The sequence below is a fragment of the Myotis daubentonii genome, chromosome 18, assembly GCF_963259705.1.
Source record: "Myotis daubentonii chromosome 18, mMyoDau2.1, whole genome shotgun sequence".
Taxonomy (NCBI): Eukaryota; Metazoa; Chordata; class Mammalia; order Chiroptera; family Vespertilionidae; genus Myotis; species Myotis daubentonii.
Genome location: NC_081857.1, coordinates 41,728,172 through 41,750,249, shown reverse-complemented (window position 1 = coordinate 41,750,249; position 22,078 = coordinate 41,728,172). Strand labels below are relative to the sequence as shown.

General features: G+C 54.0%; 1 protein-coding gene across 10 annotated transcripts in view; it reads left to right on the top strand.

Annotated features, from left to right (window-relative positions):
* Nucleotides 1-22,078, top strand: part of CDC14A (cell division cycle 14A) — a 65,170-nt gene that overhangs the window by 9,457 nt on the left and 33,635 nt on the right. For 5 of the 10 annotated variants that reach the window (XM_059675064.1, XM_059675061.1, XM_059675060.1 and 2 more), the window contains exons 3-6: nt 2,849-2,924; nt 5,915-5,959; nt 9,581-9,673; nt 19,824-19,903. In XM_059675064.1, coding sequence (XP_059531047.1) covers nt 2,849-2,924; nt 5,915-5,959; nt 9,581-9,673; nt 19,824-19,903 — 294 coding nt within the window. Of the gene's footprint in view, nt 1-2,848; nt 2,925-5,914; nt 5,960-9,580; nt 9,674-19,823; nt 19,904-22,078 lie in introns of those variants that run through there. The other 5 variants (XM_059675065.1, XM_059675063.1, XM_059675058.1 and 2 more) reach the window with 3 other exon arrangements.

Below are 22,078 nucleotides of genomic sequence, written 5' to 3'. Positions count from 1 at the left end.
ACCCATTGTGCAGAAGCCGCAGCGGAAGCCTGAGGTGGCCCCGCTGCTTGCCCCGGGTCACGAAACGTCCCGGCCTGGAGAGGGTTTTTACAAGAATGTCCTGGAGCCACACGGATGACAGTGCGGGAAGCAGGTCTGAAATGCTGCAGGGAAAGACAGCTGTGTGTTAGGAGTTACGGAGGGAAGGGAGGCAGGTCCCAGGAGGGTGGGAGAAAGCGAGGCGGGCTGGAATTCCAGGATAGTTACAGTAACCTCTGTGCTCTCTGGACGGTGGTTTTTCACTTATTTCAAAGGCATGTTGGCCTAGAGGCACAAGAAGAAGGGACAGGGCTTGCTCGAGGCAAAGAGAAACCTTTTACTAAAAAAGTACTGTGTCTGGCATGTGACTACCCTCCAGGACCTGCCCAGGTAGGAATTTATGATCAGATCAGCTCAGAGGCTACTTTCCATAGAACCTCCTTTTCACCTACCATGTGATGTGTAAATTAAATACGATCATACATAATAGTCCGAAATACATGCAGCGGCCAGAATGGCGATGTGACGCGATAGAATAGAAATCGTGCGGGTAAGACCACCTAATATCAGGAACGAACTTCAGAAGCCGTGAATTCAGCAGCTCATTTGGTAGATAAGGATGTGGAGGCCCAACAGGCAGAGACACCAGCCCAGGGACACGAGGCACCCAGCGGGGACCAGACCCCTTGCTTCCCAGTTTCCCTCCGGGTTCTCTGTGACGGACGTGGGGCCGGGCGCTTCTTGGACGTGCAGTCTCTCCCTGGGGCCAGCGTCCGTGCGACTGCGGCTTATTGCACCGGGAGGGCTCCGGCAAAAACTCGGACGGTGCTTTGATCTTAGGTCAGTGTTTGTTGAGCAATTTCGGCTTTTTTGAAACTTGACTGTTCGGAGTCTCAGCCAGGTATAGGAGCTTTATTGTCTGACCGGAGGGATGCTGATAATCGCCCGGGGATAGGGAGGCCTTTGGGCGGTGTGTGTGGCCCAGAGGGCCGCGCGGGTGAATGTCAGCCACGATTTCTATGTCACGCCCCTCTGCGTCGGAGGCCACTGCGGCTCAGCCGTTGTCTCACTGGAATGATACACTGGTTTGTCATGTCCTTGGGTGGTGAGCGCCTTGTGGGTAAGGGAAGGGCGGTCAGCCAGCTTTCGGTAAAGACCCTGCATGAGTGTGTGAGTGAGCGAGTGAGCGAGCAGACAGATGTCAGCAGGGCTGGGAAGACACTGAAGAGCTGGCGTGCCTTGTTTCATCTATTTATAAAGCAGTTAAATTTTTTTTGTATTGTCAACATTCTTGGATTAATATGTTAACTGGCCCTTGACACCTATACACTTTTATTAACCAATGTCACCCCAGTAAATTCAATAAAAAATATGCTAACTGGCACTGCCTTGCTCAGTTGGTGGGTGTACATTTTGTTGAATGAATGAGCATTGTTTGGAATGTAGCTCATCTTTTGGCTGAGGAGTTGAACATTTTCTGGCAAAACTTCTGAGATGGGAAATAAGGTACCACCGTGCTCTAAGCAGTGATTCCTCTGGGAATGGAACCACGTAGACTAGAGTTTGTGAAAGACAACAACACAACGTCAGCTAGGTAAGGGCGTCTGTTCACTCGTTCATTCACGTGGAAGGGAAGTGAGCACAGGAAGCAGGAGGGAGAACTCTCCGTCCTGGGTTATGATTAGGAGCGTAACCAATGACCATTTCAGGATTTCACGTGCTTGCAGGGCCTCTGCCCCTCCAGCCAATGAGCTTTGTTCCCAGGTTAGACTGACAGACAAGCACCTCCCCTGCGTCACCCTGACTTCACTGCGCATGCGCCCGCCTCCCCCTTTGCTGGACCCCTTCCCCAGTGATCTGTGGGGAGTGGACCCGTGGCTCCCTGAGGAGTGTGACGTTGCAGCTTCCTGGTGAAGCTGCCCAGATGGCCGTGCGGGTCATGTCTGGCCTCCCCTTTGCCCTCTGCCTATTATTAATATTAGCTAGCTTTAAAAAATATATATTTTTTAATTGATTTCAGAGAGGAAGGAAGGAGAGAGAGAAAAACATCAATGATGAAAGAAAATCATCAATTGGCTGCCGCCTGCATGCCCCCTAATGGGATGGAGCCCAAAACCCAAGTGTGTGAACTGACAGGGAATTGAACTGGGACCTCCTGGTTCATAGGTCGATGCTCAACTGCTGAGCCATGCTGGCCGGGCTAGCTAGCTCTTGGTGCTGCTCACACAGGTGGTGGGAGGCTGAGCAGGGAGTCGAAGATGGAAAAGGCAGGTGCTGGCGTCAGGTTAGGAGCCGTTTTCCTCGGGGTTATGGGTGATTGCGGACTGATGACCATGTCCTGGAGATGTCAGGGGGTGGAGAGAGGGAGATGAGCCGGTGAGTCACACATGACAGAGGCCAGGGAGAATGAACAGAGGCCACTGGGTGAATGGAGAGCGAGGTTTGTGTGAAGTATTTGGAATTGGAACCCAGAGCCCATGAGCTTTATGACTCAGTAGGTGATAAAGAAATACACCCGGCGGCAAGTGGAGGCCACAGGCGTGCTGTGTTCGTGGGGTTCATTGCCTGGCAGGTGAAGGTCCTGGCAGGTTAGAGAGAGAAGGGGAGGGGGACGCAGCTGTCCGGTTGGCCCCCTGTGAGACGCTGGTTGTAGTACCCGAGTGCCTGTGCGGTGAGACCGCTAGTCCTTTGGATTTCTGTGAATCCGTTATAAACTGACCCTGCTCCTGAAGATAACTGAAATTCGATGGCAGCTTTAATGAAAAGAAAATGAGCACACGTGTGATTGACAATGACATGTGTACTAACTCCGTGTTTGTTTTAATCCCAGTTTCTATGCAGATTTCGGACCTCTGAACTTGGCAATGGTGTACAGATACTGCTGTAAGCTGAACAAGAAACTGAAAGTGAGTATCGTGGTGCTGTCTCTCTTCTGGTCTCAACAGCCGGAACTGTGAGCTCTGACCGACGGGAGTGCGGGCGCACCAGTCGGGGGTGACCTTGGTCTTTGGGAGTTCATGGGAGAAGCCCCCGCAGAGTTGAAATGGGTCCCCCGAAGGGCGTGCCAACCTCTTTCATGTGTCAGGATGAATTGGCACCGGAGCTGAAGGAAGTCTCTGGGCAGGGATCTGAGAAAGGAAGCACCCAGCCTTTCGGTGTCGTTCTGAGCCCATCCGGTTCGCTCCCGGGTGGATGCTGCGAGCCCTCGCGTCTGCGCTACCCTGGGTGCCCGGGGACGGGTGGAGGGGCTCAGCGTTGCCCGGCAGAGCTCTGGAGCCTACATTTCCCTGTCCGACCAGGAGTTCAGTTTTTCCTGAATGTCGTTCAGTAGAGTTACAGCCAAGTAAGAGTGATGAACAGGCAGTCATCACGGGATTTGGGTCATATAGTCAACATTGATCTATTTTTTAAATATTTTTAAAAAATATATTTTATTGATTTTTTACAGGGAGGAAGGGAGAGGGATAGAGTGTTAGAAACATCGATGAGAGAGAAACATCAACCAGCTGCCTCCTGCACACCCCCCACTGGGGATGTGCCCGCAACCAAGGTACATGCTCTTGACTGGAATCGAACCCGGGACCCTTCAGTCCGCAGGCTGACGCTCTATCCACTGAGCCAAACCGGTCAGGGCTTAAATATATTTTTATTGATGTCAGAGAGGAAGGGAGAGGGAGAGAGAGAGTGAACCATGAGTGATGAGAGAGAATCATGGATCAGCTGCCTCCTGCACGCCCCCTACTGGGGACGGAGCCTGCCACCCGGGCATGTTTCCTGACTGGGAATAGAACCTGTGACCTTTTGGTGCACGGGATGGTGCTCAACCCACTGAGCCACACCAGCCAGGGCTTTTGTTGTTTGTTGTGTGTGTATGCTAGTAGGCATTTTATTCCCAATGGCCTTCATTTTAATTAAGTTGACTAGAATAGAAAATTCTCTATCCAACATCGGCTTAGATTCAAAAACTAAAAACTAGAAACCACCATCACAAACAAAACCACCTCCCACCCCCTCATTTCTTATTTTAAACTAGACATTAAAAAGTGTAAGTACAAGAGTAAGTAGTAATGGGTTATAGTTTGCTATTTCTGGTCAATAGTTACCATAATGAGGGAACTAGGAGAGGGAAAATTTATTAAAATGAGAACAATTTGTAAATCTGTGTATGTTACTTAATGTAAAAATGTCATCGATGATTGGTAGGCTAGACCGGCCATTATTAATCTGATATTCCAAGGGATTCAAAAACTCCTGAAATTTAAGCTAAGTGTTGCGTGCATTTACATTTTTCTTCAGAGAGCATTCACAGCTTTCCAACAGGTTCTGAAAGGGATTGTTTGCACAGACAGTGTTAACGTTGGGCTGGAGTATAAGGGCTTGTAAAAGAGTAGCCTATACTCACAGAGGACTAAGAAGTGGTTTTTAAAAAATATGTATTTTTATTGATTTCAGAGAGAGAATGGGAGAGGGAGAGAGAGATAGAAACATCAATGATGACAGAGAATCATTGACTGGCTGCTTCCTGCACGCCCCACACTGGGGATCAAGCCCACAACCTGGGAATTGAACCATGACCCCCTGGTTCATAGGTCAATGCTCAACCCCTGAGCCACATCAGCCGGGCAGAAGTGGTATTTTAAAAAACAGAATACCTCCTTCAAACTTAGTCATTTAAGAAAATCTTTATTACCGATTCAATAATCTAAAAGTTTTACAAACATGATATGGCTCAACCAGCTTTTTCTAAAATAGTTAATACAGTTTTAACTATTGATTTCACTTTTCCCTGGAGAAAAAGAAAACCCTAGCCAGGGTGGAGGGGAAATCTAAGAGTATTACTGAAAAAAGGGGACATTCTCGGTCAGTGATTTAAAACACACACACCAAAAACCTGGTCTGATGACCCCACGGGCCAATTACAATGCTCCCGAGGACTGCTTTTAAAGGTCTGAAAGCGTATTGACAGAAATGTAATGGTAAATGTACAAAAGAGCCCCGGAGCCCTCTCAGGTGGAATGGGGAGGAGCGGGCCGGTGAAACGGGCGATTGTGCTGAAGCACAGAGGTACCTGGCAGATGGCGGGCCCGGCGCATGTCCCCGATGCTGAGTGAATCAGCGCCGTAATCCTAGCTGGGAACCGGCCCCGCCCCCGTATCGGGTGCTTGCACACAAAAGCCCTTTTGATATAATGATCAGACCACCCTCTCAGTACAACCACAGAAAACATGTTGAGATTTCTTCACCAGGTTATCTTCTGCCTCAGGTCATGGGCTTTGGGGGCGGGGGACGGAGGCGGGGGGAAGGGAAGTGAGCTACCTTCTGGAGGCAGTTCCTGTGGATTATAGAGGTGTCAGGGGTTCGGGGCAGCATGAATTCACGTGGTAGGGAGCTCCCATGGAGTTTGCAAGACTTGGGACCCTTATGGCCATTCAGAAATCCCCAGCAAGAGGAACCCCCCTTAAAATAAAAGTATTTTTATTGATGTCAGAGAGGAAGGGAGAAGAGGGAGAGAGAAACATCAATGATGGGAGAGAATAATCCATCGGCTGCCTCCTGCACACCCCACACTGGGGCTCGAGCCTGCAAGCCACCCAGGCCTGTGCCCTGACCAGGAATCAAGCCATGACCTCCTGGTTCAGAGGCCGACGCTCAGCCACTGAGCCACGCCGGCCGGGCAAGAGGAACCCCCTTTTTAGAGCATCCCCACGTGCTGGACCGTGGGATCAGCCTGCTCACATGATGTCCATGAGCCGCTGTTCTCTGATCTTTTGACTCAGACGTTAACGGAGTGGGTGTGGGACGAAATGGGCCACCCTTTCCTTTTTGCCGAAACCATTCCCCCTGTTGCATGGGAGCGCCGCGCGAAGACGTAAACCGTGCTTTGTTTTGTGTGCAGCCAAAGAAAATGTTCAAGAACATTCCTTTCCTGGGCAAGTTGGAGGTAAACCGTGTAGAGGCGCTGGCTGCGCACAGGGGGACCCGTTAGCACATTGGATGGCTTTTGCAGAGAGATGACCGCTGTTGCTATGGGGACGCTGATGGCTGCGGCCATGGCTGGGCTAGCCTGGTCACCTGGAAGAGAATGATGCCTTGGTCACCGGGCCCTGGGCCGTCACCCACTTAACCTGACCCCGTCTCCGGCTGAGCTCTCTTGTGTGGGCTGCATGGGCTGCGTTTTGGTTTATGAGCAGATGCCCCAGGCCGTGCTGGTGTCTCCTCAGCGCAGCCAGGCCGAGGCACAGCGGAAGGAAACACGGTGTCCTCACCCAACGACCGGAAGCCTTCACTTTCCCGCATGCAAGCGCCTTCCCCGAGGGAAGACACCGCTTCTCTCACTTGGCCGTGAGCGCGTTTGTTCTTGCGTTTTGGCTTCGAGCTTCCCGCCTCCCTCACCTTTAGGCTTTGAACGGCTCATGGTCGGTCTGTGACCTCCTGTCCTGAGCCAAGCATGGTGTGTGCATGTCACCAGCGCCCAGGACGGCCGGGCCGTTTGCGATCGTGCGGCCTGTGGCCCGCCTCGCCCTCCGTCGCGGAGTCGCCGGGGCTGGCTTTCCACCAGGAGTGACTCCACTAGGACGCGGCCTGTCAGCCGGTCACAGGCTCTCCTTCCCTCGACAGGAAGTGCCTGTCGGGGTCGAGGCCTCCACCTTGATTTGTGCTGTTCTGTCCTCGCCCTCATGGGACTTTGGTTTACAAGTGCCATTAAGCGTGTACGTGCGTCCTTACGCCTGTCCGTTCCCAGGAGCGCGCTGAAGCTCTGCCTCTCGCTCAGGGAAGCAGTGCAGGTGAGGGGATGTCCGGAGGTTTCAGGATGTGAATTGATAGATAGGCAATACCAAGTCCCACCTTTTATCTACTCTTTCTTTACCCTTTTAGAAAATATATATTTTTATGGATTTCAGAGAGGAAGGGAGAAGGAGAGAGAGAGAGAGAAACATCAGTGATGAGAGAGAATCATGGATCGGCTGCCTCCTGCACGCCCCCTACTGGGGATCGAGCCCACAACCCGGGCATGTGCCCTTGACCAGAATCGAACCCAGGACCCTTCAGTCTGCAGGCCGAGGCTCTATCCACTGAGCCAAATCGGCTAGGGCTCTTTCCCTTGTTGAACATGACCGTACCTGTCATGAAGGTCACCACTGGCCCTTGCTGGTCCGTTTGTGGTAGCCTTGGCCAGTATTTCCCCTTGCTGAGCATCAGGTATCCATCAGACCGAGTGCTGCGAGGCTAGTGCCTGGCGTCCCCTTGTTACCGCTCTCAGCCTGTGCTTCACACACAACTTGGGCTCCACTCTCGCTGATAGAGCAAACACGACCCCCTCAGCCCCCGTAACCCACGCCAGCCTCAGCAAACGGGTGCCCAGGCTGCGTGCAGTCCACAGACCTGTTTTGGGGGCATGAGTGCTATTTAAAAATTTGAATTTATGCTCAACATCAGCAGTTTATTTGTTTGTTTGTTTGAGAGAAACATTGATGTGAGAGAGAAACACTGATCAGTTGCGTCCCGTACGTGCCCAACCCGGGATTGAACCTGCAACTGGCAAAATGTTTTGTGATAAAAGAGGCTCTGTTATGCCTGCACATTGTCCTTCTAGTGCCAGATGGTCTTCTGCTGAACGGTGTTGTGGTGTAAGGCTGGGGCAGGGCGACCCAGCAGAGGGAGGCCTGGCTGGGGCAGGGAGGGAAGTTAGACAGCTCACACCGTTTTCCCGTTACGCAGATATTCTGTGTGCGGTGGTCAGTGTTCATTGGGAGTTGGTTTGCGTTCCTCCAGTAGGAACGGGTCTGACCTGGGAGACACTGGCCTGGCTTCACAGAGCAGGTATTTCTCAACTGGAGTGCTTTTGAGATTAACTGAGAAAAACACCTGAATTCCAAAAACGCCCAAGCAAGGTAAATGCTAGCAGTTTTAAAACTATTCCTCAGAGTCAGATAGAAAACTTATTAAACAGGTCAGTTACTGTAAGGTCAGTTGGTGACTATAGTTAATAATACTGTATTGTATATTTGAAAGTTGCTAAGGACAGTGCCGTGTTCGGAACACGTGGGGCTTGGTTATCAAAGACACGCCCGGCCCGGGCGGGAGGGCTCTGGACTGGGCTCCCCGGGTCCGGGGTGGAAGCCAGAATGTACAGGGCCTTCTTGGACGACTTCTGAGTTGGACGGGTTTCTCCTCCTGGGAGGACATGAGGGTAAAGCAAGCATGTCAGACTCAAAGGCGAACACGGGCCAAATAAGCGAGGCACGCAGCCGTGGCCGCGGGTTTGACATGCTGGGGGTAAAGGCAGGCAGGTCGCTGAGCTCCGTTCCTTCCCCAAGGGGTCTCTAAGCGCAGATATTCTGTGTGCGGTGGTCAGTGTGCAAGGTATCGCACGCTGCTTTACCATCAGTGTGAGCTTATGGATAAGTATCGTGACTTACGCGTCTGTACTGTGAAAACCGTTCGTCAAAATACTGTAACTTTGGGTCCTGGCTGGTGTGCTCAGTGGTTAGAGTGTTGGTCCTCGCACTAAAGGGTCTTGGGTTTGATTCCCGGTCAAGGGCACAGACCTGGGTTGTGGGTTCGCTCCTCACCCCTGGTTGGGGTGTGTACGGGAGGCAACCAGTGGATGTGTCTTTCACACATCGATGTCTCTTGCTTTCTCTCCCTTCCTTCCCCTTCCACTCTCCTGAAAAAAACAATGGAAAAAATATCCTCTGGTGAGAACTAACAACAACAAAAAATACTATAATGTTGGAAATATGAGGAAATTGAGGATGTTATTGAGCTCCATGTTTTATGTTTGAGTTCTGATTAGTGCTTTGATTTCGTTTTAACAGGCCTTCTTATTTGCACAGTTCTTTTCCTGTTTGGCATGTGCACACACACCATGTTGCTTATTCTGGGTTTAGCTGAATGCTTGTGCACGCAGCATATTGCCTGGCATACAGCAGGTGCTCAATACCTGTTTGAACCCGTGAATGTAATACATGGCTGTTGTGTTAAGATGTTTGCTGATAGAATCCTGTTGATGGTTCATCTTTTTCTATTGACCATTTGTTTCCAGATCATGAAGAGGGGCTTCGTATAGGACACGCTAGAAGGAAGGCATCAGTGCGGTGCTCTCGTTAACGTGGGCACGTGCACATGTTAAAGAGGGAAATGGACTGGTGGGCACGTGTCAGAACCAACTATCTAATGTGATGGCATAGACCGTTGTTCTGGGCGTGTGTGTGTGGGGGGGTGTTGGATGTGAAAAGGACTTTACATGGAAGATTCGAGTAAATCTTCAGAAATGGTTTCTCCGATAAAGATGCTAATTAGTGACTCAGTTATTTCCAATGTATGCGTCTCCTTTCTTGGGGAGACACATACGTGGTCCAGTGCCAGTTCTTCCATCGTGATGAGCTGCAGAGAGTCCGAGCTGGGAACCCTCCACTCCCGACACTCACGTCCAAACGCCATAGAAACCCAGGGGGTGCCGGTTCCCCAGGGCCCGTCTGGGAGAGGTGAGAGAGGGTGTGTCTCGCATCTGTCCACTTGTGGCTGTGGCCACCCTAACTCTCTTTCCCTCTCTCTCCAGTCATACAGTTTATCAAGAAAGAAAATAGTGCATTACACCTGCTTTGACCAGCGGAAAAGAGCAAACGCAGCATTTTTGATAGGTGCTTATGCCGTAAGTACTTGTATTGCTCCGTGTGATGGGGTGCTGACGCTGTCCTGGACCCAGGCCCCGCTGTCTGCGGCCTGGCGGCGGGCGGGGGGGATTCTCGGCAGCTTGGGAGCTGATTGGATGGAGAGAGTGGACCTGGTACCGATGGGCTGTTCCCTCTTGGGTTTTATTTTCGTAGCTGACGGCAGAATCTCGGAACCGCGGTGTGTGGCTGTGATTCCAGGGCTGTGCAGGTGTTATAACAAAAAGAATACCCAGAGTGGATATTTCCAGAAAAAATTATATGCAAAGGCTGTTGAAATGTCCCTTTTTTGGATGAAAGGAAATTCTAGAGTGAATGGGAGGCTGATGATAATCGTTTTTGCCAGCCCAGTTACCCCCCTATCAAGGAGGCAAACCAATCAGAAGCCCTGCATGTAGTACAGCTTTCCCCATAACTAGATGAAACTTTCCAAAGCTCATTTGGATGAGACGTCTCGCCCCCGGTGAGCACTGAAAGGTAACATGCATGCGACCAAGTTTGGATGTGACCATTTCTAGACTTTTCTGTAACAGGCGGGGCTGGGGCAGAATCCTGGAAGACAAGCCATCCAGACTTCAGCCACATCTGCGACCTCGAATAGCTTCTTAGGGACAAGGGATGCCGGGTCGGAAGATGCTGGGGGAGAGGCAGGGACAGAGGCGCCACTGCCCGGCGTCCTTGGGGAGGGTCAGCGCCTCCTGAAGACCCTGACGGGGGAGGCCGGGCTCCTAGGCACCCCACCGCCCCAGGGGCCACAGCCGCGGGGTGCAGCCCGGCCGTGTGCTGGGGAGACTCAGCCGTGGCAGGTGCAGGCTGAGCACGGTGACCAGGTGATGGGCGGTCGCAGCCTGGGAACGAGGACCGAGATGCCAGCTCCGCCCGCTGACGGGGCAGCCGGAAGCCTCGGGCCGTCCCTCCTGGTCCCTCTGGCCCCCTCTCTCTGGGCACAGCCTGGCTGTGGGTATGAGGAGTCCTGAGCACGAACCAGAAAAACGCTTTCTCGCTCGCGTGGCTCTGGGATGCTGGGGGCAGTCCGCTGTCGCCCAGGCTTCATTCGGTTTCTTATCTGTAAGACGAGAGGGTGGATATGGTGGCCTCTAAGTTTCCTCCCAATTCCGAGGAGACTGGGGTGATTTGCAGCGCCGGCCAGGCTGCTGCTTTTATTTTAAGAGCACCCCGACAGGCAGGCCGCCGGCGGGAGCCTCCAGGGGTGTGGGAGCCGCGTCTGCAGGCATTTCCCTGCTCACTTCCCGGGGCTGGTTACTGCTCACCTGAAACTGACCGTCGACACGTGTTCTTCCTTCTCCCCACAACCCTCTTACTCCCCCAGTCCTTGCCTTTTGTTGTTGCTAATCCTCACGCCAGGGTATTTTCCCATTGGTTTATAGAGAGAGTGGAAGAGGTCAGGAGAGACACACAGAGAGAAAAACATCAAAGTGAGAGAGACACATCGATTGGTTGCCCCCCCCCCCCCCCACGCTCCCCAACCAGGGCCAGGGATGGACCTGCAATGGAGGTATGTGCCTTTGACCAGAATCGAGCCCGGGACCCTCTGTCTGGGCCGACGCTCTATCCACTGAGCCACACCGGCCAGGGCAGTAACGAAGTGGACGACCGTCAGCAGCGTGCCGGCCCAGAGGAGACTCGTCACACTGATTTCTCTCCTTCCTCTTCTCACTCATCAGTTTGGGCAGCTCTGCCTCCAAACATATCGCTGCCGCACGTTGTTGCTGTCAGCCGGCCGGCCACGGCCGCTGCTCACCTGGACGCCAGCACAGCGCCCCACCCCCCTCACATTCCTTCCTGTATCCAGGGCCAGAGTGACCCTTCACAAGCATGAATGGAATCGTGTCACTGCCCTGTCTCAGCTCCGTCTACGATGCTCAGTTCGTGGCATGAAGTCCGACGTCTTTACCGGTGCCATTGAGGGCCTCCCTGAGCCGGCCTGTCTGCCTCTGGTCTCTCTGATCTCCTGGCTCACCCTCCTCCCGTCAGCCCTGGCGGCGGGCTCAGGTGGTTGGGCGTCGCCCGGTACAGGGAAAGGTTGTGGGTTCGATTCCCAGTCAGGGCACATGCCAGGCTCCATCCCTGGCAGGGGCGTGCAGGAGGCAGCTGACCGATGTTTCGCTCTCACATCAATGTCACTCTGTCTCTAAGTCAATTTAAAAATCTTTTAAAAAGACAGATGCTCCCATCCCAGTGGCCCTCCACCCATGGGATCCGGAGTGTGCTCCCAGCAGAAGGCCTTGCCAGTTCTGTTCCCACTGGCAGTGTCTTCACCCCCGCCTTCTGCGTTCCTGGTTCCTTCAGATGGTCCCTCCCCAGAGAGCCTTCTCTCAGGTGTTCCCTGCTCCCCTGCCTCCAGCCACCCTCTGCTCTTGGCTGTTTCATGTTCTCTGTCGCATCGTGTCTGGAGTTATCTGATTCATGTGTGTATTTACTTGTTGATTATCTCTTTCCTGGACTAGAAGGCAGGGACCTTGTTGGTTTCATGCATTGCTGTGCGTGGGAGGTGATAAAATATTCAATAAGGGGTTAGGGCCAGGCATTCACTGACTGAGCGCTGGCCACCATGGAGCCTTCCTGCCACGCTGAATCATGGGGACGTCCGGGGTGGGGGGCGTCCCAGGAGAGAGATGAGGTGCGGCCAGCGTGGAAGGGGTGGGGTGCTGCCAGGCTGTGGAACGATGAGACTATTTCAGTGTCTGAACACTGAGCATCGAGCTTCGAACTGTGCCTGGCACATAGTAGGTGCTTCATAAACATCTAGTGAATGAATGGAAGATGGAATGACAAAATAGGAAAGAAGGAAGGATGGTCACGTCAGAGGAAAACTCTGAAAATGATCAAATTGGATGTAAAGTCTATTTAACATGCGTCATCATACATAGTTACATGCTTTTTCTTGTGATGATTCCTAACCAGTGTTAAGTGTACGGTGCCGTGGAATTAGGCACATTCACAGTGCGGTGCAGCCACCAGACCTTCCTTCCTTCCTTCCTTCCTTCCTTCCTTCCTTCCTTCCTTCCTTCCTTCCTTCCTTCCTTCCTTCCTTCCTTTCTCTCTCTCTCTCTCTCTCTCTCCCTCCCTCCCTCCCTCCCTCCCTCCCTCCCTCCCTCCCTTCCTTCCTTCCTTCCTTCCTTTTTAAAAATATGTTTTTATTGATTTCAGAGAGGGAGAGAGAGAGAGAAACATCAATGATGAGCGAGAATCATGGATCGGCTGCCTCCTGCACGCCCCCTCCTGGGGATTGAACCCACAACCCAGGCATGTGCCCTGACCGGGAATTGAACCATGACCTCCTGGTTCATAGGTCAACGCTCAACCCCTGAGCCACACCGGCCGGGCCACCAGCCCTTGCTCTGGGTGTGCCATTGCCTGGCAGCCGGACACCTCCTGGGCCAGGGCCGTGCTATGGTTTCCTGCCGGATCGCGAGTGTGAGTCTGAAACATATGCCTGTGTTCCTGTTTCCTCCCCTCTGTGTGGGGGAGGGCCTTCTTATGAGTCTGAAGAAGGAGATGAAATGGAGGATGTGGTGCCCAGTAGGAAACCCACAAACCCCTCTGGGTGGGCGATGCCGCAGCCAGGGGTGACTGTGACCGCCCGAGAGCGCAGTGAGCGGGACAGACGGCAGGCATTGCAGGGAGCCCCCCTCCCCCATGAGCACCTCTGCGTCCCTAGCATGACCTTGAGCTCCTGGAGCTGGAGGGCTCAGAGGTGACCAAGACACCAACTTTGAAACAAGCCAGTCGGAGGAAGACAAGGGCCATCGGATTTCACGTAGATGTGGGATCTGCTGAACAAAATAAGCTAACGAGGTGGAGACAGACTCATGGATACAGACTGGCAGCTGGGGAGGGGCTGGGGGCTGGGGGCTGGGTGAGAAGGGTGAAGGGATTAAAGCAAAGAAAAAAGAAAGACATGGCCGACCGGTGTGGCTCAGTGGTTGAGCGTCGACCTATGAACCAGGAGGTCACGGTTCGATTCCTGGTCAAGGCACAGGCCCGGGTTGTGGGCTCAATCCCCAGTGTGGGGCGTGCTGAAGGTGGCTGATCCATGATTCTCTCTCATCACTGATGTTTTTCTCTCTCTCCCTCTCCCTCTCTGAAATTGATAAAAATATATATTAAAAGAGAAAGATTTGTAGACACAGACAACAGTGGTTGCCAGAGGAAGGGAGGGCAAATGGGATAAATGGTGGCGGAAGGAGACATGGCTTGGGGTGGTGAACACAATGCAACATGCATTTGACATGTCGTAGGACGGTACACCTGACACCCGTGTGATTTTACTCACCAGTGTCGCCCCAACAAGGTCAACATGGTGTTTCTCCCCCAGGACTCAATGCCGAGTGCAGCTTCAGGGTCAGGGTGCTTGGGTCACCAGAGCCCTCCAAGCCCCCAGCAGTTTGAAGAAGGTGGCTTTAAAAATGACAAGCACGGGTTAACCGGCCCTTGCCGCCGGCTGCAGGACCAGGTCCTCACTGGCTAGTGCAGTTTTCAGTTCACAGACTGCGAACAGGGGGTCAAGGAAGGGGTCAGGCCGTGATGACCGAAGGAGGGAGAGCGTGTGTCCGAGGAGCAGTTACATTACATGCCCTGCTTTGGCTTTAAAAATTAAATGCAGAGCCCAGCCAGCGTGGCTCAGTGGTTGAGCATCGACCTAAAAAAAAAAAAAAAAAGGCATTTGCCGCCCGAGTTTATAGACAGCCACCACGCGGATGTCGGCCGCGGTGCCTGTGGGCCTTTCCGAGGAAGGGAGGAGAGGCACATGGCCGGGCAGCTTCCGGTCCCAGTTCCTTCCTTTTAAAGCTTGGCCGGCGAGAACGTGCCTGTGACCATTGCTTGCCAGTGGGCTGGACGGGCGCTTACCCCGGCCGGTATTTTTGGTGGCTTTAAAGAGGTCAGGCCCCTAAAATCATACAGACTGTGCATTTGGAAGCTCTGAGTCTGCAGCTGGGGCGGGGGGTGGAGGGGTGGGGGAGGGCTATCTTTGACTCCGTTTAGCTGTGGGCTAGGAAAATGCTTTTCATCCGAGGAAGCATTGTTTCTCACGTTTAACGGAATAAATATGTCTTCCCAGGAATTTTTGGTTTCTATTCTCCTTTTGGGTCCTGATAACAAGCCTCGTCTGTGCTATAAATAAGCTCTCAGAGCCCGGCCCACGTGGCTCAGTGGTTGAGCGTCGACCTATGAACGAGGAGGTCAGGGTTCGATTCCCTGTCAGGGCACATGCCCGGGTTGCGGGCTCAATCCCCAGTGTGGGGCCTGCAGGAGGCAGCCTATCCATGATTCTCTCTCATCATTGATGTTTCTATCTCTCTCTCCCTCTCCCTTCCTCTCTGAAATCAACAACTATATATATATATATGTATATGTATATGTATATATTTTTTATAGTGTTAGTAGCCTTGAAAAATCACTGACTCCATGAAAAAGCTCGTGTGCATTTGTTTCACGGATGCACTGAGTTGAGGGGTGTTTTCTGGAAGCGGCGAGGTCTGCCTGCAGCTGTGATTGGAAGGGGAGGAAATTCCCAGCAGCCTCGGGGAAGGTGGACGGACACCCGGTCCGTGGTGCGTTCGTTGGGTCTGTGACCAACACCTCTGCTGGTTGGGTTTCGGTCGCTTCTCCTTAAGCTGACGTCGCCTCCACTTGTTTCAGTTCTACTGTGTTGACATCCGTGAACGAAAATATTCAGAGAACATGGTTGCTGCTTTCAGAAGTGTACAGCCCGGCCAGTGTGTAATAAAAAACATACAAAAATTAAAACCTACCTCTGTGTGAGAAAACCATCATTATAGTAGTGGAATATGCAGTCTGAAATGTGCTATGTGTTTTTCTTGATGTCAGAGAGGAAGGGAGAGAGAGATAGAAACATCAATGTTGAGAGAATCATGGATCGGCTGCCTCCTGCACACCCCCTACTGGGGATCGAGCCCCCAACCCAGGCCTGTGCCCTGACCGGGAATCAAACCCTGACCTCCTGGTTCATAGGTCGATGCTCAACCACTGAGCCACGCTGGACCGGGCTAAAAGTGCATCGACACTGAAGAATGATTAATTCTGCAGCGTTCTCGGAGGACAGCTCTGTCACCTGGCACATAGCCGAGCACTTGGGCGAGGGCATGCCGCTCCAGCCCCTCCCTGCAGACACCTGACCGGCACCCACCGCTCCCTGCCCGCTGCCCTCGCCAGGCAACGGCTCTGTAAACATGCGGAGGGAACAGCCAGTTCCTTGTTGGGGGTTCATTGTTGGTTTCCTATTCTTGAGTCGACTCAAAGGAGAGGAGCCTCTGTCACTGTGCGAGTCCAGACGGGAGATTGGTTCCCATGCTCTCTGGCCTCTGTCTTAGGCGTGTGGATAACATCTCACCTACAAACGTCTTCAGTTTGAAAGGAACACGTTGGCTTTTTTTGGTCCCTTGGGAACATGCTCCAGTTACTAAATGAATACGTGGGTTGTCCGGTCCCCGCCCCCCCTCCTGGGAGATGCTCAGCCTCTGCAGTGGTCCTGATCCACGGGAGCCCAGCCACCCTCGGCCTCCCTGCCCCCACCCCGCCGGGTTCCACCCCGGCCAGCTTGGAGGCCTTCCCCCTGTGGAACGCAGACAGTCTCTTTATTTACTTTTTAATGTTTTTATTGACTTTTCAGAGAGAGGAATAGGAACATCCATGGTGAGAGAGAATCATGGGTCGGCTGCCTCCTGCGCGCCCCGCACCGGGGATGGAGCCCACAGCCTGGGCCTGTGCCCTGACCGCGAATGGAACCGTGCCCTCCTGGTTCAGGGGTTGATGCCCAACCACTGAGCCATGCCGGCCGGGCCAGAGTCTTTTGACTTGTCTCCCTCGCTGTTCTTCCCCATTATTTCCCTGTTGACATCAAGATCTGTCCCTTTGACGGCCGCCCTGCCCACCACGCCTCCGCTTTGGAGTCGGTCCGAGCACAATGCCAGATATTGGGGGGCAGTGCCTTTGGAAGGTGCCTGCGATGTCAGAAAGGATCCACCAAGCACGGGAAGTAACTCAGGGTTCCCGTGAGAGGTATCATCCACCCGCTCACTGGTCTCCTCGTGCTTTTTCTTGTTTTAAAATCAAGTTTATTGGGGTGACTCGGCTAACAAGGCGTACAGGTTTCCAGCCTGCGTTTCCGTGCTATATCCTCTGCTCGTTGCCTTGTGCGCCCACCGCCCAGGGTCGTCGTCTTCCGTCACCATCTGTTCGACCCCCGGGACCCATTTCGCAGGCCCCGGGCGCCGTGATGTACGACAGACGCGAGCCTGGAGAACAGGAAGGATGACTCGCCTTCCCGGACACGTGTTAGACTGTTGGCGACGGGGACTCATTCTTGTCCGGCTTTCACCGACGGACCCTTTAGCTCCGTCGGGTAAGCAGGCTGGTCGAATGCAGGCTGCCCTAAACACCCAGCCGCATTTCTGATGTGCAGTCCCACTTCCCTATGGAGCTTGCAGGGGATTGACCGCCGAGTGAGTCCCTTAGAACAGAAGTAGCATCGGTCGCGCATTTGAAAAATGGTCGCCTTTTTCCTATTTTTTTTTTAATTGAATACAGACATTGTTTTCCCAGTCAGGGGTTATAATGGGAGGAAATGATTAAGGAGAAAAATGTGGCTAAAAATAAGAAAATTAAACATGTTGTGGTGCTTGCGTACGACCGCGAGGACGTGATGCTAAGAAGTCTGAGAAGCGCCGGCTTGGGAACCCAGGACGAGACTTTAAAACGAATGTTTTACGTCTTAAGTCTTTGCCGAATTTCTCACCTCATAGTGGGTTTTTTTTGTGTCTGTTTTTTAAACCTGTAAAGAATGCCTGTGAGTTTATTTGAGCCAAACTGTTGACAGTTGCTGGAAGCAGAGTCTCAGCATATTGGGATGCTCCGGAGAACGGCGGTTTTTCATCTTGTGTTCATTGCCATCAAAGGAGGGGACGGAAGGGGGCTCATGGCCTCCCCTGGTGACAGGTCAGGGAGGCGGGAGAGAGCAAAGCGGGGAGACCATGGCGTCTCTTCTAGATGTTCACTCCCTGGGCTCCTGTGGCTCCTTTGCGGGCGGCGGGTCATTAATTTCCTCCTCCACGAGCACCCAGCCTGCTCGCCTTGCTCTGTTCAGGAGACGTTCGCGTAGGGCAGTGATGGCGAACCTATGACACGCGTGTCAGAGGTGACACGCGAACTCACTTTTTTGGTTGATTTTTCTTCGTTAAATGGCATTTAAATATATAAAATAAATATCAAAAATATAAGTCTTTATGGTTGCAAAGATAAAAAATGTCTATATGTGACACGGCACCAGAGTTAAGTTAGGGTTTTTCAAAACGCTGACACACCGAGCTCAAAGGGTTCGCCATCAGTGGCGTAGGGAAACGGGCATGGCATCCGCTCCCTCTGGCTACACGTGACTCCACTGGGCAGGGACGTGGGCCTCCTGGCACCTGCTGGGCTTTGACAACGGGTGTGGTGACACGGCCAGCGCCTTGGTTTGGGGGTTGCTGGTGCTGAGGCCCCGTCTGCACGTTAACCCGAGGAGGCTGCGCTCAGCGCTGGCCCGTGTGGTGGCTGGGTCTGCAGCTATCGTGGGGATGTTCACGGCCTCACGTGTTGGGGTTTGTATGCACAGCCAGTCTTCAGGGCTGGGGCGTCAGACACCCTGACCGCCGTGGGTCCCAGTCCCATGGACACGGGGAGAAAAGGAGGAAAAGGTATTTGGGGACCAACGCTCACCTCCTTCCTGCCTCGGGCGTAAGGGGGGTAAGGAGCCAATCAGCCACTTTCCTAGAGTAGTGCCTGCCACCTCGAGAGCTTATATTTTTTAAAGAATTATTTCATTTTTCAAAACCTCACTGAGGATATGTCTTCTTAAAAAAATTATTTTTAGAGACGGAAGCAGGGACGGGGGTGGGCAGGGAGAGAGCGAGAGAGAAGGAGAGAGAGGTAAGCGAGAAACATTGATCGTCCGCCTCCCACACGTGCCCCTCGGGGATTGAGCCCACAGCCCCGGGATGAGTGCTGACCGGGAATCGAACCTGTCACCTTTGGGCCGAAGCTCCAACCAGCTGAGCACTGGCCAGGGCTCGCTCTCTCTTTAATGGGAGGCAGAGCTAAGAAGATGTGGCCTGAGAATCCAGGACACATTTCCCCTGGAAGCGTGGCACCTGGGGTTTTAACGACCCCGCGAGCGTGCACTCAGCAACGCCCTCGTGTGTTGGAGCAGCCCCCGCCTCTCCCCTCAGCGGTTGTGGGAGGCCATTGCCCTCACCTGCCCGCAGCCTTCCTGGAATTGCGATGGCCTCGCGGGGTTTCACTTTGCACTTATGAATAATTGAGGCCCGGGATAAAAATAAAAACAAAGGCTCGCTTTCCCCCGGGAGCAAGGGTCATGCGTGCTCAGCCATGCAGATAAGAGGAGCGGGCCGGGGCACTGGAGAGCGGTTCACGGGCGGCCGCCTCCCTCCCATGGGAGGACGCCTCTTGCTCCTGGGGGAGGTGGATCTGCTCTGCTGAGGAGGCTGTGCGCTTTAATGGTGTAATCCAGCACGGAATCACCTCGAGGCGGGAGGACAGGGGCCCACGGTGGTCTGCGGTGAGCACATAGGACCGTCAGGGACCCACACTTGTTCTGCTCCCAGAGGGGACCCCCTCCCTGTGACGTCTGTGTGTGTGTGTGTGTGTGTGTTTTAATATCTATCTTTATTGATTTCAGAGAGGAAAGGAGAGGGAGAGATAGAAACATCAATAATGAGAGAGAATCATGAACCGGCTGCCTCCTGCACGCCCCACACTGGGGATGGAGCCTGCCACCCGGGCCTGTGCCCTGACCGGGAATCCATCCTCCTGGTTCCTAGGTCGACGCTCACCACGGAGCCGTCCGGCGGCTGTTGGTGTGCCTTGAGCACAGCCTGGCCGGCCTCTGGGTCTGCCTCAGTGTCCGGGCTCTCACCCACCCTTAGGCCAGGGCGGACAGGACACTGGGGCAGCCCCGTGGCTGTGCAAAGATCCCCGTGCCCACCAGGACTCTCGCCCTCAGAGAGGAGGAGGGGGATGCGCCCGTGGGGAGTCAGCTCGCTTCGTGCCGTTCTCGGGTGTGACCTAAACGCCTCCGTTTGTCTGCCGCAGGTCATCTATTTGAAGAAGACTCCGGAAGAAGCCTACAGAGCGCTCCTGTCCGGCTCCAACCCCCCCTACCTTCCGTTCAGGTACCGCGCTGCGTGCGAGTGACGTAGTGCCTCGCTGGACGGCTCGCTACTGTCCGGCCGGGTTATTGTTTTTAATTGTCTCATGACTGACCATGATGTTATAGGGAGTGAAACGAGATGGTGGTTTTTGCTATTCCTCTTTGCACATCTCCCCCCTCCCCCCCATCTAGTAAGATAAAACAGCGTTCTCCCTTTAGGGATTAATTTTCCCTGGGACCCTTTCTATATCCTGACCGCTTAAGGGCAAGGAGTGCCCGACTTAGGCACTGACAACCGTATCAAGACTCATTAGCGCTCAGTACTCAGCTCATTGACGCACCCATTCATTCTTCCATTTCACGGGCGATGGTTGCGCACCGACCCCATGCCGGGGGCTGGGCAGGTAGCATCAGACCCTCTCAGCATCTTCCGGAAGCGGACGCTCAGAGGCCCGACTCACAGTGCGGCCCGTACATCTGGCTCTCACCCGGGACCGCGGTGGCTGAAGACGAGAGGAAAGGGACCCTGCCACCTGCGGTAGTTCCTCGAGTCCATCCGTCGCAGCGTTGACTTGGCGGGTGACCTTTAGGGGAGCAGGCACCTTTGGGTCCCGGCCCCGAGTCAGCAGAGTTGGGTTGGGAGCCGGGCAGGGATCCCTTTAGGTTCTTTCCCTCCCGTGCACACCCCTCTCCAGTCCGTGTTCTTGGCCAGTCACCCCAAAGCCATGCTCCTTGCAGCTTGTCCGAGACCCCGGCCGACGCTGTGCTTTCCTGGCCGCCAGCAGCAGCGTTTTGCAAACCTGCCTCCGTGGGTGCTCACACACAGTGTCTGGGGGAACCCTGACGTCTCATGGAGACGTCCGCGAGGTCTCCTTGCTCAGCTCTGAGCGCGTGTGCTTCCCATGCGTTTCACACGTCTCGGCTCCCGGGCCCATGGCATCAGCTGGGCACATGCCTTGGCTGTGGGGGTGGCGGGGGAGGTCCATGAATCTGCCAAACCCCGTTTTCCCGCTTTGGGAAATCCCACGGGGAATGGACTCCATGGGCAGGAACAGCCCCGAGCCCAGTTTTGAAGACAAAGACAGAAAGCACAGCAGGAAAGGTGATGGGGGGGGGGGGGCAGGTGGGCGGAGGCGGGGCCAGGTGGGCGGAGGCGGGGCCAGTGAGCGGAGGCGGGGCTGCGAGGCCTCCGTGGGGCCGGGCTGCTGGGTGTTGGGTGATGTCACCAGCCATGAGTTTAGGGGCCGGTTTATTTCGGGGCTGAGGGTGGTGGTGGGAGACGCTCCCCCCCCCCCCCCCCCCCCCGGTTGGCCCCGGAGTGCATTTTGTGTGGCTGTTGCAGTCTCTTTGGAGAAGATGTGAGAATGGATAGGTCGATGTTTCCCAAGGTGCTGTTGGTTCCCGCCCTTGGTTTCAGGTCTGGGAAGCGTTAAACAGGATGGCTGCCTGCACTCTGTCCCCAGGAACGCGTAGGATTGGTCTGGGGTGAGGTCTGGGTGTCGGGCTTTCTGGAAACTCCCGACAGATGTCAATGTGCTGCCGGGGCTGAGAGCTACGCGCTCTGCGTCTACCGAGGGAAGAGGATAATGATGGAAAAGTCGGCGGTCAGAGAAGCTTAGAGCTCTGTCTTGGGGATTTACAAAGCACGGTCCTCATTTTAAGATCCTGAATGTGCCTTTCTAATAAACATTCATCCGGAATCCCCCCACCCCACCCCCATCTCTGTGACCGTCGCTCTGAAGCACCCAGGACCTTTCCTGACCCGCACGCGTGGAGCACACCCACCTGGCGGTCAGAGCAGCACGCTGGCATCGCAGCGGGAGCTGTGTTTGTGCTCCCGACCCCCTGGAGCATGGAAACCGGTGGCTTATCTCATAGTGACGGAGAACAATGCAGCTTTTCTCTGGGGGAGAAAGCCTTTCACAGGCCTCCCGCACGGCCCCGCTGCAATGGCGTTTGGCATGAAATGCACCCGCCTGTTTGTTCGAGGGTGTGTTGCGGTTGGGATGACTCCTAGTGACATCTCTGTTGCTGAGTGAGTCTTCCTGTGGCCGGAGCGATGACTGGTCGCCTGGGCGAGTCAGAACTTGCAGGTCCCACAAAGGCTCGAGGGTCAGCCACTCAGAACTTGGCACTGGCTGCCTCCTCCTTCCAACTCGAAGCAGACAGGCGCTGGGAGATGTGAGCTGCCATTATT